This window comes from Gorilla gorilla, chromosome 17 (assembly GCF_029281585.2).
Source record: "Gorilla gorilla gorilla isolate KB3781 chromosome 17, NHGRI_mGorGor1-v2.1_pri, whole genome shotgun sequence".
Lineage (NCBI taxonomy): Eukaryota > Metazoa > Chordata > Mammalia > Primates > Hominidae > Gorilla > Gorilla gorilla.
The window spans coordinates 52369662-52384244 of record NC_073241.2 but is presented as its reverse complement, the minus strand read 5'-3'; the positions used below and the strand labels follow the sequence as shown (position 1 = coordinate 52384244).

The window sequence follows — 14583 nt, the reverse complement described above, 5'->3', positions numbered from 1 at the left end:
ACATTCTGAAAACTACTGGGCTACCACGCCAAAGAATCAAACAAAAACAGACGTATCCAGGATAGAGTTTAGCTTTTTTCCCAAAAATTCCATGGCTGGGCACAGTGACTCACTCCTATAATCCCAGCACCTTGGGAGACTGAGGTGCGTACACTGCTTGAGCTCAGGAGTTCGAGACCAGCCTAGGCAACATGGTGAAACCCTGTCTCCACTAAAAATACAAAAATTTACTGGCAAGGTGGCACATACCTGTGGGTCCCAAATACTGAGGAGGCTGAGGTGGGAGGGTGGCTCAAGCCCTGGAGGCAGAGGCTGCAGTGAGCCAAGATTGTAGTACTGCACTCCAGCCTGGGCAACAGCGAGACTCCATCTCAAAAAAAAGTAGACAAACTTCCTAACAGTAAAAATTTTGGATGAGTACAGGTTGATTTATCTGAAGAGACAATTAGGATGCCAAAGGGGTTAAAAACAAAAAGCATGAGACCGGGCGCAGTGGCTCACCTCTGCAATCCCAGCACTTTGGGAGGCTGAGGCGGGTGGATCACCTGAGATCAGGAGTTGGGGACCAGCCTGGACAACATGGCAAAACCCCATCTCTACTAAAAATACAAAAAAAATTTATCTGGGCATGGTGGCACACACCTGAAGTCCCAGCTACTCAGGAAGCTAAGGCAGGAGGATTGCTTGAACCTGGGAGGCAGAGGTTGCGGTGAGCTGAGATCACACCACTGCACTCCAGCCTGGGCAGACAGAGCAAGACTCCATCTCAAAAAAAGAGCACTGCTATAGTTTCCTTCCTCCATTCAACCTGTCACCAGTTTTGAAAAATCCAGCTCTGCTCACACCTGTGCCTATTCAAAGTCTTCCCGTTTTCCTCTGGATTAAACTCACCATCTTAAACCAAGCATCCAATGTGCTTTGCCACAGTGCACCCACCGTGAGGTCACAGCTGACCTGAAGGCCCAGTTTCAAGGGCATCTCCAGGACAATCACTGCTCCTACTGCAGGAATGGTGGCCCCTGACCTGTCCGGCTGCCCCAGAGTCCAGCTGCCTTGTGCTGGGCTGTCCTCTTCTGGAATGGGCACTGGGCCCCATTTATCTCTGAACAAGGCCACACTTGCCTGGCATGCAGATGTGTGTGCAGAATCGACATAGAAGTCCCTGCTGACCCAATGCCAAATGGGATCCGTGGACAAAGACCCAACTCTGTTTAACCATGGGGTCAAGGAAAGGAGGTGGAAGCCATGTGCAGAGGGGAAACGGGGCTGAAAGGTGAGGCCAAGTCACCCACGTAGCACCCAACTCAACTCCACATCATGGCCACACAGACCCTGAGGAGCCCTCACACCGGAGAGGGTATCCTGCTTAGAAATGGAGGCCAAGCGGGCCAGACGTGGTGGCTCACACCTGTAATCCCAGCACTTTGGGAGGCTGAGGCGGGTGGATCACGAGATCAGGAGATCGAGACCACCCTGGCTAACACGGTGAAAACCTGTCTCTACTAAACATACAAAAAATTAGCCGGGCATGGTGGCGGGCGCCTGTAGTCCCAGCTACTCGGGAGGCTGAGGCAGCAGAATGGCGTGAACCCAGGAGGCGGAGCCTACAGTAAGCCGAGATCACGCCGCTGCACTCCAGCCTGGGCGACAAAGCGAGACTCCGTCTTAAAAAAAAAAAAAAGGAGGCCAAGCAGGCAGCACGCAGACCATGGAATGAGGGCTATAGCTCTGATAACGAGTGACGAAAGTTGCGTCTTCTCAAATTGTCTCTGGAGGTACCCCTCCCCCAGCATGTGCCCCACGTGGGCTGCGGGACCCTCCAAGTAGGGCAGCATCTTCCTGGGCCTGGGTGTGGGCAAAACCGGTTGTTGCTCTTCACCTCACAGCCTCACTGCTCTAAAGGTACAAGGACGAACATGTGAATTCCCCCTACCTTGCTTTATTTTGGCAATAGAAATTGTCACGATTCCAGTGTAAGCAGGGGCAAAATGCAGCACCAAACAGAGGGGTACTGTTTCTCTCTGCTGCTGTGATTTCACTACTACTGATGAAACTAAAACAATGCAGCAAGGTAGCTGTTCAGGATCAGCTCCTCATGATCAGAGCAGACCTTGTCAAATTTCTCAACGGCTTCTTGGACAGTGTAAGGTACAGTGCAATCGTGAATGGAAATAACAGCTACAATTTTCCTGCTCAATCACTAAGGGCCAAACCTTTGCTAGGTGTTTAGTGTTGCATTCTGCATTCTTATTTTAATATTTGCAACACCCCAAAAGGACTGGAGTCCTTATCCCCATACTACAGGTGAGAACGTGAGGTTCAGAGTGGTTAAGCGTGTTGTCCAAAAGGTGCCGTTAAGCGGCAGAGCTATGGAGCTCCAAAGCTGGTCTTTCCACTCTTCTGCTCACCCATTTTGCTGAGACAGAGGCCTAGCGGCAGGGGTGCAGGAAGGAGAAGGAGCTTACTCCCTGCGGGAGGAACTGATACCAAGCTATTAATATTATCTGGAGAGAGCTGTTGTTATTGGGAAAATTTTCCATGACTCTGGCCCCAAATCAGGGTTCTATTGGCCTGCCCGAGGTTATCACGTGAAAATCAGCATGCTCGCTTGATGAGAAGGCGCTGGCTAGCCAAAACTATAGCACAATATTTCTTTGTACTTTAACATACTGACCTTGATTGACTCCAGCCCATAGGTCTGAAACAGATGAGGCCCTAGCATTTTGATTAATGAACACACAAGTAGAAGATTTGAGACTGGAAGGAGAATAAAATTCTACAGTACTTAGTTGATTCTTTCTTACGTTTTTCTTAAAATGGTACAGCTACGATAGAGTTTTTGTTTTAAAACTCTCAACTTAGAAAATGTAAATGTTAAAACTCTAGCTCTACTACATACAGTGACTTTCAAATCCATAAAACAGCTACCACATTGTCTTTCTGAAATTACTTGATTTTTTAAAAAGTACTTCTTAAGCTGTTAAGCATCAAACAAACAGAACTTATAATATTATCAATCGTTTTGTGATGGATAAATGGAATCCTACAATTACTTTAGACATTTGTAATCTCATCTTCCTTTTTCACTACTCACCCTCCAAAAACAAACTTTATTCAACTCAATAAATAAAATAATTCATCAAGAACTACCATTCAGGCTGGGCAGGGTAGCTCACGCCTGTAATCCTAGTACTTTGGGAGGCTGAGGCAGGCTGATCACTTGAGGTCAGGAGTTCGAGACAAGCCTGGCCAATCACTTGAACCCGGGAGGCAGAAGTTGCAGTGAGCCAAGATCATGGCATTGCCCTCCAGCCTGGGCGACAGAGCAAGACTCCATCTCCAAAAGAAAAAAAAAAAAAGAACTACCATTCAACATCACATCAACCGTTTGTCCCCCTAACATGCCAGTTTTTGTCCTTAAGCAAAAAACTTTAGACTTTAAATAACTTCCAGCTCCTCACATTCGTTCCTCTACCCCGCTACCCAGCCCTTCTTAAAACTATCGAAGTAGACATTTTGCTTTATAAATAATTTGGTCAATGAGTAAAGTGCTTTAAAATAAAAACCAACGTGCTAGGCACATAAACATTTTTGGCATTCTTGAATATTTTACTAGTCTCTGGTTGAATGCTTTTTCTTCTGTTTATCGTAAAACCTAACTTAGATTTACATATACCCTGTGCTTTAAACCAGGGCCAAGATTGGGTCCCTCTTGCACACACATATAATTACAATATTCTAAAGTCATAAGCCCCTGGTATTTGCACGTTCTGCTTTACAAGCTCTTGTCTGTGACCAAATGTGCAGTAATAAGCCCCAAACCACAATGAATGATAACCTCATTAAATATGATCTAGTGCGTAGCCATCCAAACTACTAAAACAAGGAGGAAAAGACAAACCAGCAAACTCCAATTAATTATACGTTCTTAGAGGCTTTTCAAAATCAAACAAACATAAAAATACAACATTACACAGTTGGTAAAACAGAGTAATAGCTAATGATTTCATGATTCCTGTATGTAATACTAAGTGGTCTGAGCCCCAGAATCTGTGAAAAGTTTGGCGTTTAAATGGTACACAGGCTGAAACTTGAGGGGGACAGATATTTTTCTAAAGTGGAAAAAATGGATAGTGGTGACCCTGGGGAAAATTTACATCATTATGTTAAGCAGCAGATTCTTATAAAAACTTCTGGTTTTCAACATGCTTCCTTTGATAGCGACATTTTGCACAGCCCCCAAAGAGGAGAACAGGACAAAAAGGATGTGTGAGCCAGGCACAGTGGCTCACACCTGTAATCCCAGCACTTTGGGAGGCCGAGACGGGTGGATCACAAGGTCAAGACAGGCAGATCACTAGGTCAAGAGATCGAGAACAGCCTGGCTAACATGATGAAACCTCATCTCTACTAAAAATACAAAAATTAGGCCAGGCACGGTGGCTCATGCCTGTAATCCCAGCACTTTGGAAGGCCAAGGCAGGCAGATCATCTGAGTTCAGGAGTTTGAGACCAGCCTGCCCAACATGGCGAAACCCTGTCTCTACTAAAAATAAAAAAAATTAGCTGGGCATGGTGGCAGGCACCTGTAATCCCAGCTACTTGGGAGGCTGAGGCAGGAGAATTGCTTGAACCCAGGAGGCAGAGGTTGCAGTGAGCCGAGATTGCGCCAGTGTACTCCAGCCTGGGCAACAGAGTGAGACTCTGCCTCAAAGGAAAAAAAAAAAAAGGATGTGTGGTAAAGCCTTAGGTGCACATGCTGATAACCAACTCTCTGGAAGGGGAAAAAGAAAAACCTTGACTTGTAGCATTGGCCGATTCCTGTGGTGTAAATATTCCCACCACAACCGATTTCAGCAACCATCTCAGATTCCTCAGTCGTCTCCAATAAGTGGGTAGGAGTCAGCTCCAAGACAGCTTGCACCCTGGTCTGCAAGAAACCCAGCTTAGAAGCCAGGAAAACTAGAGTTCAATTCTAGCTCTAGATTCCAGCTATGTGGCCTTAGACAAATTTCCTTAACCATCCAGCCTCAGTCTTCTCAGCTCTAAAGTAGGCAACCTGTTTCACAGACTGCCACACAAATAAAACAACATACGTGAAGGATGTGGCACACAAGAGGTACTCAGAACTCCATACAAGTCACCTCCCTCCTGAGGGTGGGAGAGACAGGCTCAGGTAGGGTGGGCTGGGTGGTGCAGCCTCCACAATCTGTCTCACCTTAGCCCCATGACAGATTGTTTTAGCAAATTAAGAGTCAGGAGCAACTGCTGGATGAAAACAAAGACCTAGAACGTTGTGGGGTGGGGGAACAGTTAGAATCAAATTTTCCTACTCTTACTGTTAGGGAACTGGAGTTTCATTTGTGTTCCCTATGGAGGAGAGATGTGGTCTGTTCCACCAAAAGCTGGCCCCAGGGCAATCCATCAAGCTCTGACCAGACCACGGAGGAGGGGCCCTCCAGTCACACCAGGGCTGAAGCACAGATCCACAGGGAAGGAAGAGGCCCAGCCAGGAGCGTGTACGAGCATGGGGAGAGCAGCGGCTGGCTCTGTGGCTGACGGAGCTGGAAGGAAGGGGCCTCTTGTGGGAGGCCTTGCCCCAGGAGAAGCCTGAGAGTGCCAGAGCCTGGGGCACGGAGCAGCGTGGGTGCCCTCTGTAAAGACAACACAGTATGACAGCAACAGGCCTCAGAGGGTGTGTGGGAGCGGGGGAGGTTGCAGTGGCAACCAGGACCCAAGCCAACAGCTGCCTCGCCTGAAATACCAGGAATTTAAGACTGGCAGGATCAGATGTGGGTTTCAGAAGGGTCCCTCTGACAGCCCAGGGGGGAGGGATTGACAGGGGTCCAAACAGAAGCCAGGAGCCCCTCAGGCCACCACATTATCCATGCTGTGAAACAAGGCAAGGAGGGCGCAGGCAGGCAGGAAGGGGCCAAGGGGACCTGCACACTTCCTGGGCACAGAGCACTGGGCTAGGGTGGGGGAAGCACAACCACTCTGGGACAAGCCAGGGAATAGGCCATGTGGTCTCTGTCGCAACTACTCGATTCTGTCCTTGTAGCACAAAGGCAGCCAAAGGCAAGACTTGCACGAGTGGGCGTGGTTTTTCCAAGAAAGTATTATTTATAAACAGCCAGAGGGGCAGTTGGGGAAAGGGTGATGCTGAGAAGATACAGCGGGAAACCCGCCCAGGGCGGAGGTGGTAGTATCATTCCCATTTCACAGACGAGGACCCAGCAGAGCTTTAAACTTGAGGAGGCCAGGTTCCTGTCGCTAATTGTACCGTGCTCTAAATAACACAAGATATGTACTGTACCAGGTGAGTAAGAGAGGCAATAAAGGTGTCAGGGATTCAGCTGTGGCCAAAAAGAGAGGAAGCACAGGCAGGCAGAGGGCGGGAGTTAATTGCCAGAGTCACAGGAATCCCTATTTAAAACCTGGCCTGTCCTCTGGGCCCAAATGCACAGAGGTCTTCCCTAGATGACAGAAAAGTGGAAACTGAAACAAGGAAATCACAAGTGATCGGGAACCCTTGAGGCCATTTAGGTCAACTTCTGCTCAGTTCAGCTGAAGCCTATTTAACAAGCATGTATGAGCCTGACCTGTAAATTGTAGCACAGCAGAGGGAGGTGGGTCAGAGCACAGGACCCCAGACAAGTTACTTAACTTCTCTGTGCTTCCAAATGGAGGTGAAGGTAGTACTGTCTCAGGGTGTTTCTAGATATGAACTCAGTCCCATTAAAGTGCTTAGAATAATGCCTGCCACATATTTGTTAAATAAAAATACTGTGTCCAAGGCCCTGTGCCAGCTGCCACAGGGAAGGGTGTGAAATGTCCCTGCACCCCTCCCCGGGTGGGGGGAGTTCAAACAACAAGCTCACCTCTAACCACTCACTCACCACTCTACCAACTTGCCCGTTTACTTATGTCACCCAGCACAGACAGGGACCATGTTTTATGCCTCCATCTCCCATGAGTAGGACAGCGGTGACTCATGATTGATACTCATTGTGTTCAATGTTTGTTGAATGAATAAGTGATACAAGGCATTAAGTCTCAATACCAAGATTTCCTTTTCTACATAACTGACAGATAACACTGCAACCTAAGTCACCTCCTGGTCACTCTGTGACCTTGGACTCCTGCCCCTCTGTGGTGTCTGGGGTCTGATATCAACATGTACAACAGTACTTTGTAAACCTGAAGGCCCTTTAGCAATAGAGGTTACTACAGATCATGTCCTTGGTGTGAGGGTAGTTTCAGCTGGGGGACTGACCGCCTCCCCAGGCAGTGGCTTCCTGCTTGGATGGCCTCCTAACATTGTCAGTCTAGCTGTGATATTGCCCGTGCCTGAAGGAACACAGCTGAAGGTAGTTTTTAAAGTTCTCCCTTACGCTGGGGGAGCCCTATTCATCCATCCATTTATTCCTTCATTAGTTACATGTTCTGCCCATCAGAGCCACATGGAACAAACTTAATGCTACTTTGTACCTGATTCTGAGGTTGGATTATCCACACGTCCCCAGGCTAAACATGCCCCCAGACCCTGCAGCAGGCCACAAGACCGAGACACGAGGAATGGTGGACCCAGAAGGGGTGGCAGGCTCATCTGTCCCAACCGCTGAGTTCCATAAGGAAACTAAGACCCAGAACCCAGGAGTCTCAAAGTCCTGCTTTGACCTCTCTTATGCCACATCAGGCCACGGCACAGGCTCACCTGCACTGCCTCCTATTCTACTCTCCAGAAAACCTGCCCTTGGCTCTCTGCCACCTCACAGCTATCTTTCTGAAGAGAGAAAAAAAGTCCAGGCATCGGCGCTTCCTGGGAAAGCTACTGAGCACGTGGTGCAGAGCCATGTGGTGGCTTCCCCACCCATTCAGAGAGCAAAAGCTCACCCTTGAGCTCACTGGCCTCCCCAGGCACTTGCCAGCAGTGAGCAGGCTTCCTATGTATTTCTCCCAAGCTCGCCCACATTGCAGGCTTTGTGACTGCAACAAGGGCAGCAGGGAAGCCTCAGACTGCGCCCGCCATCCACAGGCCCCCACCTGGCCTGGGGCTACAACTCCGACCTCCAAAACCCATGGTTGCTGGAAAAATGGCTCAGCAATAACTTGTGTTTGCTTACTGCTGAGATCAAAGTTCTTTACAGACTTCTGAAATCCTGAGGGGTCAGGTGGCTCACAGCTGGGGCACACACAGACTGGCAACTTGCCTGATGTCACAAAGCGGGTGGTGAAAAAGCTAGGAAACAGCATCCATCTCCCCTTTCTTACCCTGATTCTTGATCTGTGGTGGGCTCACATTTTTCTTTTCAGTCAAGACATAGATTACAATTACAGCACAAGCCTGGATTTCCTCCAAAGAGGGGCAATGCAGCGGGAGGGGCAGGCAGAAGCTCTAAGTCAGCTGAGCAATAGTGAGCCTGAGCTCTGCTATTAATCGTCAACTGGCCTTGGGCAGGCCACTTAACATCTCCTGAGCCCTGGGTTCCTTGGCCTGACAACAGGAACAAATCATAATAGTGGGTAAAGCCTCCCTCCTCAAAGGGTGGCCACTCTGCATTCCAGGGAACTGGTTAGAAATACAGAATCTGCTTTTAAGAGATTAAGTGATTCTAAATGCATTTACATTTGAGAAGCCCAAATATGAAGCATTTAGCGCAAGCCCACATTCAGACCTCAATTATAAATGTAAGTGCATTTTACACTAGAAAGGGCCTGAGACACAAGTCAAGGTTCTCAGGAGGAAACAGACCCAGAAGGCTGATTAACCCACCAGGGTCAAACGGCTGTCACAGTGGCACCAGCATCTGAACACAGGACTTAAGGCTCTTCTGTACCACAAACCCACAAGGCATGATGCTAACTCAAGTGTTCTCAGAGGCAAAACCCTCATGCTATTTTTTAATAGTACCCTGGGTGGGGCGCGGTGGCTCACACCTATAATCCCAGTACTTTGGGAGGCCAAGGTAGGTGGATCACCTGAGGTCAGGAGTTCGAGACCAGCCTGGCCAACATGGCGAAACCTCATCTCTACTAAAAAATACCAAAATCAGCCAGGCGTGGTGGTGCACGCCTGTAGTCCCAGTTACTCGGGAGGCTGAGACATCAGAATTGCTTGAACCCAGGAGGCAGAGGTTGCAGTGAGCCGCGATGGCACCACTGCACTCCAGCCTAGGTGACACAGCAAGACTCCATCTCAAAAAAAAAAAAAAAAACGAAAAGAAAACGAAAGAAAGAAAGAAAAATAGTACACTGGTCACCATGCACCCCTCCCATCAGCACAGTGGTTCACCTGGGCTCAACTTCATGTCCTCCTGGGGAGCTGTCCGCTAGCCAGAATCTCCGGGAAGTAGAGTAACACAGGGCTGGGGCCAACTGCTGGTTGCAAGGAAGTTTTTGAAGTGAATGGAAGCCTTAATGTATGCCTTATAAATTCACACTCCCTTTCACCTATTAACACCTTCCAGATGCACCGTTCACTGCCAGAGCAGAGAAACACGATAGGGCATGAAGCTAAGAGGCATCTTCTTGGTTTCCCACCTCTGACACTGCACCTGACAGCAAACCCAGCCTGTTGGCTTCCCAGTGCTGGAGTCCCGTCCGTGAGGCTGGGAGGAACCCAGGCCCACCGTCCTGGGTTCCCTGGACACCCCAACAGAATAGAGATGGTGAAATAGCAAAGCTAGGGGATGCAAACAAAGAGGCTAAATTTGGGAGGATAACAAATGGGGTGTTGAATTATACCAGTATGACTGGCCAGTTGTATAATACACAAACATTTACAGCCAACAGCTCAAAAATTATCTATGGGCCTATTGTGTGCAAGGCATAGTGACGTGGTAGAGTGGCAGAGCTTAGACATCAATGATCCAGGTTCCTATCCTGGCCCAACTAAGTTAGATTATCATATGTGCCTCTTAGTAGCTGGGAGAAATTACTCAACCTCTCTGAGCCTATGTTCTCCTCACCGGTGAAAGAATCTATACTCAGGGTGGCTGTGAGAGCTAAATACAATGGATGTCAAGAATCCAGTCCAGTGAACAGAGGTGGTGTAATCATTGCCTCCACAGGCATTTACTGTGCACCTTGTGCCAAGGCTTGCGCATAGAATTTTCCTCCCTGTGTGTTGTAAAGTTTGGAAGTCCAAGCAATTATTTGTGATTGGTTTTACAAGTGTTCCAATGAAAGTAACCAAGAAGGAAGGGTTTCAAGATTGCAGATTGGGAGACATTCTAATTTTTTTTTTTTTTTTTTTTGAGACGGAGTTTCACTCTTGTTGCCCAGGCTGGAGTGCAATAGCACAATCTTGGCTCACCGCAACCTCCGCCTCCTGGGTTCAAGCAATTCTCCTGCCTCAGCCTCCCGAGTAGCTGGGATTAGAGGGGCACAACAACACACCCAGCTAATTTTTTGTATTTTTAGTAGAGATGGGGTTTCACCATGTTGGCCAGGCTGGTCTTGAACTCCTGACCTCAGGTGATCCACCTGCCTCGGCCTCCCAAAGGGCTGGGATTATAGCCGTGAGCCACCACACCCGGCCCGACATTCTAATTTTTATATACCCAAAACAAACCCAATGTATAAAACCTCAAATTCATTTTTTTTAAAGGGCAGATTTCAGATACACTGTGGCAACACTTGTCGAAATTTAATTTGTATACAAATCACCTGAGGATCTCGTTAAACTGCAGATCTGGACTCACGTAGTCTGGAGTAGGGAAGACTCTGCATTTCTAACTGTTCCCAGTGAAGCTGAAGGTGCAAAGCCCACTTTCTGGAGCAGCAAGGTGCTATGGAATTCCTCTAATGGCAAGAAATGAATCCAAGGAAAATACAATTTGATATGAAAACATCCCAGGAGACCATCCGTGAGGTAACATGTACATGGAAACACACAGGCTAGCAGGGAGGCACACCAGGAAAGGTTTCCACAAATGGAAACCAGAAAAGCTGGCCTCGGGCCTTATTCAAGTGAGTCTGTGCTCTCAGCACACTTCAACTAGGCAGGTGCAAGTACTCTAGTGATAAGACAAGCGGCGTGGTGTTGGCAACAAAGCATCCTGGGATATTTCAAGTCTGTAGCCTCTCCACAGCTAAGCTAGCCTTTCCGCCTTTCTTAAATCAGTTTAACCTATTTTTCCCCTTTGTACCCAAATTTTAAGCTGTTTCTATTCACAGCTGTAATTTTATAAAAGCCTATCAGGTTGCCAGATATGGATTATTCAGAAATAGGATGAAAGTGACTGTCAGGTAAAGAAGCATCTTCCAGTGATTAATTCATCTTAATGTGTGTGCCGAGGTGAAAAGGATCAATAAAACGCCTAAAAGATTCATATTTATAGGATTGGAGGTGGCGTTCTGGATATTCTTTGGTTCAGAAATGCGAACACACAAGATCTTCCATATCCCCTGAAATGAGTTTCTTGGAGAAAGCGTGCGAGGTAATCTGATCTCCAGCTGCCTTTAGCATGGAGGACACATCTGTCCATCAGGAGACACAAGCCAGCTTTGCACACTGGCTTAGAATAACACGTATGTTTATTACAATTCCTGTCATAACCCTCTTGACTGCTGGGCTTAGGCTGCAAGTCTGGAGTCACCATGAGCCAGTGTGTGATGTCAAGCGGTAATACTGAGCTGCCCAGAAACCGCTGAGTTTGCAGGACTCACCCAGAAACAAGGGATACCACCTCCCTGCCCTCACCTGCTGCGGGGGAGATGCATGCTCTGACAAGAAATACTGGAGTAGGGCTGTCACCTGTGCCCAGTGTCGCTAATTCATCCATGCACTTATGAGGCTGCTTCCCCGGCTCCACACCCCTGCTTGCGGGCCATGCGCACTCAAACAGCGAGGCTACATAACTAGCACCCTCATGATTTCACCCACTTCGGAAGAAGTACACTAGGGGCAAACTTGTGGATGAGGCGGGCCTGTTCTTCCCCCATTTGTCCATTGCGGGAGGAAGTTAAGTTTTCCCATAGGCACCTTCTTACTTGGGCCAGATCAAGCTTTCAGATAAGCATGGTAGGAGAGAGAAATTCTAGCAGAGAAAGTCATTCTTTCCCAGAAGGGATAACTGAGGCCCCAAGAAGTTAAAACAACTTTGTCAAGGTAGGGTCTATGCTATTGCTAACTTCACAAGAGGCCTTATTAACCAACAAGGGAGGGCACTCCCTAGGAACGGATCTGCATTTCCCCACCTGTTCCCCGCCTACTCCCCTACTTCTTTTGCAAGCTTCAGTTCACAGTCCCAACCTCCGACTGCCCCTTAGAATAATTCATGGTGACAAACTCTATTTCCTGAACAATAAGCAAACGTCCAGCGTTTCATGTTTTTGCTAAGACGCCTAATGCCGCCAGATAACTTCAGCTAACAAACAAGTAAAACAAGCGTTTAACGAACTCAAGCAAATTCATCTTGGAATAGGAAAAAAACCCCTCAAGCCCTATTTCCTCTTTGTTCCCCACCCCTCTAGGCCTAGTTGGAGGCAATGTAAGAAGGACTTTCCATTGCTCAGGAAAGCAAATGGAAAAAGCCAAGTTTCCCCGGGCCGCAAGAAGACTTGGAGCGCAGGCAAGAACTTCTCCGGAGGGTCACGCGTGTCTGCTACAAGTTCAGGCTCACACGCGCCGCTCAGCTGCCGGCCTGCACTGCTCCACTCTGCGCCCGGCCGAGTCTCGCCCCACGCGGGGAGAGTGCGCCTCCGGGTCTGGACCGGGTTTCAGGAAGTTTGTGACCTCGTGTGGGGAGGCTCGGACGTCGCTTTCTACTGGGCTCCTGCAACTCCCAATTCCCGACCCACTGCACAAGCACGGTGCTCCTCTGCGAATGCTGGGCTCGTGCAAACACATGTAACCCCGCACTCCCTGGGGACGCCCCCTTTTTTGGGTGCCCTAGTGGTTTGGGATTCGGGCCCGGAGCACAGGATCCGGCAGGGCGCGGGAAAATGGGAGCAACCCGTGTCCCGTAGCCCAGAGACCGCGGGGAGGCTGGGAGCGCCGGGCGCCGGGAGGGACGCAGGGTTGGGTGCGCGTCGCATCCCGGATACTCACCGGGACCTCTGCAGCTGCTCGAAGGCGCTGGTGCTGCCGCCCTGGCCTGGCTGCTCCAGGGAGCAGTAGTTCTGCGAAGTCGGCCTGGAGAAGGCGATGGGCAGGATTCCCTGAGTGAACGAGTTGAGGCGTCCCCGACTGCCGCTCCCACTCCCGGGGGTCCCGGAGCCCAAAAAGGCGGCCGCCGGCACCTGCACGCTGATAAAGGCATCGTCCTCCTCCAACTCCTCCTGCCCTGCGGCCCCGGACCCGTCGAGCAGCTGCAGTTGGGCACAGGCGGCGAGAGGCGCCGGCCGGGGCGGCTGCCACTGCTCCCCCGACGCCCGGCCGGCGCCCAGGGGACTCGCGAACCCCCGCGCCACCCCGGGGCCGGACACGGTCGCATGGCCGCCAGGAATCAAGGGCGGCAGCGACGAGGGCTGTGGGAGGCAGGGACCGGACCCAGCGGCTAACCCCGCAGCCGGCGTGCCCGGCGCGGCAAGCGCGATGCAGCCGCCCCGCTCGGCAGCGGCGAGCAAGCTGAACCGAGTCCTCGCGCCGCAGGCGCCACCGGCGCCCGGCTTGGCCGCGCCGCCCTCCTCGCCACCGCCCCACTCCGCGTCCTGCGGCGGCAGCCGGCCGTCCAGCGAGATGTTGGTGAGGAAGGAGAGGGCAGCCTGGCGGCGCCGCGGGTCCATGCGCGGCTTCCGGGGGGGTTCGGGCGGCGGCTGGGCTGGCGCGGCGGCCGCGGGCTGAGGCTGGGGCTGCGGCGGCGGCTGCTGCAATCCGCTGGCGCCCGCGGCGTCGGTGCCGGCGCTGCCGCTGCTGCAGGCGGCCGTGGTGGCGGCCGCCGCTGCCGCCATTGTGTCCGTCTGCGGCGGGATTTCCGCGATGCCCGGAGAAGCGAGCGGCGCCCGAGCGCTAAGCGGCGGGCGCGAGCGGCGGCGACCCGGGCTGGGTAGGGCGCGGGGATCGGGCGGCGTGCGCGGCGGTCCAGCCCCCCCGCGGGCGGGCCATGCTCGCCCCTCGGTGCTCGGGATGGGGGCGCCGCCGCCCCGGCCCACGCGCACGCCTTGCTGCCTAGCTCGGCTAGTTCGACTCGCTGGCTGGCCGCCCGCCGGTCGCCTGGCCGCTGGCTCACGGGCTCCTGGGCCGGGTGTCCGTATTTATAGGTGCGCGCGCCCCGCGCTCGCGCTCCAAAGCCCTCTTTGCAATAACACGGAATCACGTGTGGGGAATGCGACCTGGGAGGAAAACAAAGCCGCAGGCGGCGGCCGCAGAGGCAGGCGGCGGGAGGCAAGGGGCCACGGGAGGAGGAAGAGGAGGACGCGAGAGCCGAGCGGGTGGCGGGGCGGGGGATCGGCCCGGCTGTCCGGGTTGTCGGAGCTGCCTGCTGGGAGAGTTGGCGACTCCCGGGGCGCGCGGAAGCCAGGTGCGGGAGGCGAGCACGTTTCCCCCGCGCGCTCGCACTGGGAATTGGGGGAGCGAGCAGAACCCAGTGGGTTAGGTCCTGGGGCTGTGCTCCTGGGAGAGTTGTGGGTCTACGG

The 14583-nt window shown here is 51.4% G+C and overlaps 1 protein-coding gene across 2 annotated transcripts in view; it reads right to left on the bottom strand.

The window, feature by feature from the left end:
* The window catches only part of CABLES1 (Cdk5 and Abl enzyme substrate 1), a 122985-nt gene extending 108809 nt beyond the window's left edge, over positions 1-14176 (bottom strand). Inside the window, exon 1 of one of the 2 annotated variants that reach the window (XM_019013786.4) lies at positions 13058-14176. In XM_019013786.4, the coding sequence (XP_018869331.3) occupies positions 13058-13899 (842 nt within the window). In that variant the 5' untranslated portion in view covers positions 13900-14176. The remainder of the gene's footprint in view (positions 1-13057) is intronic. The other variant, XM_031003664.3, reaches the window with a different exon arrangement.
* Positions 14177-14583: the final 407 nt, after the last annotated feature.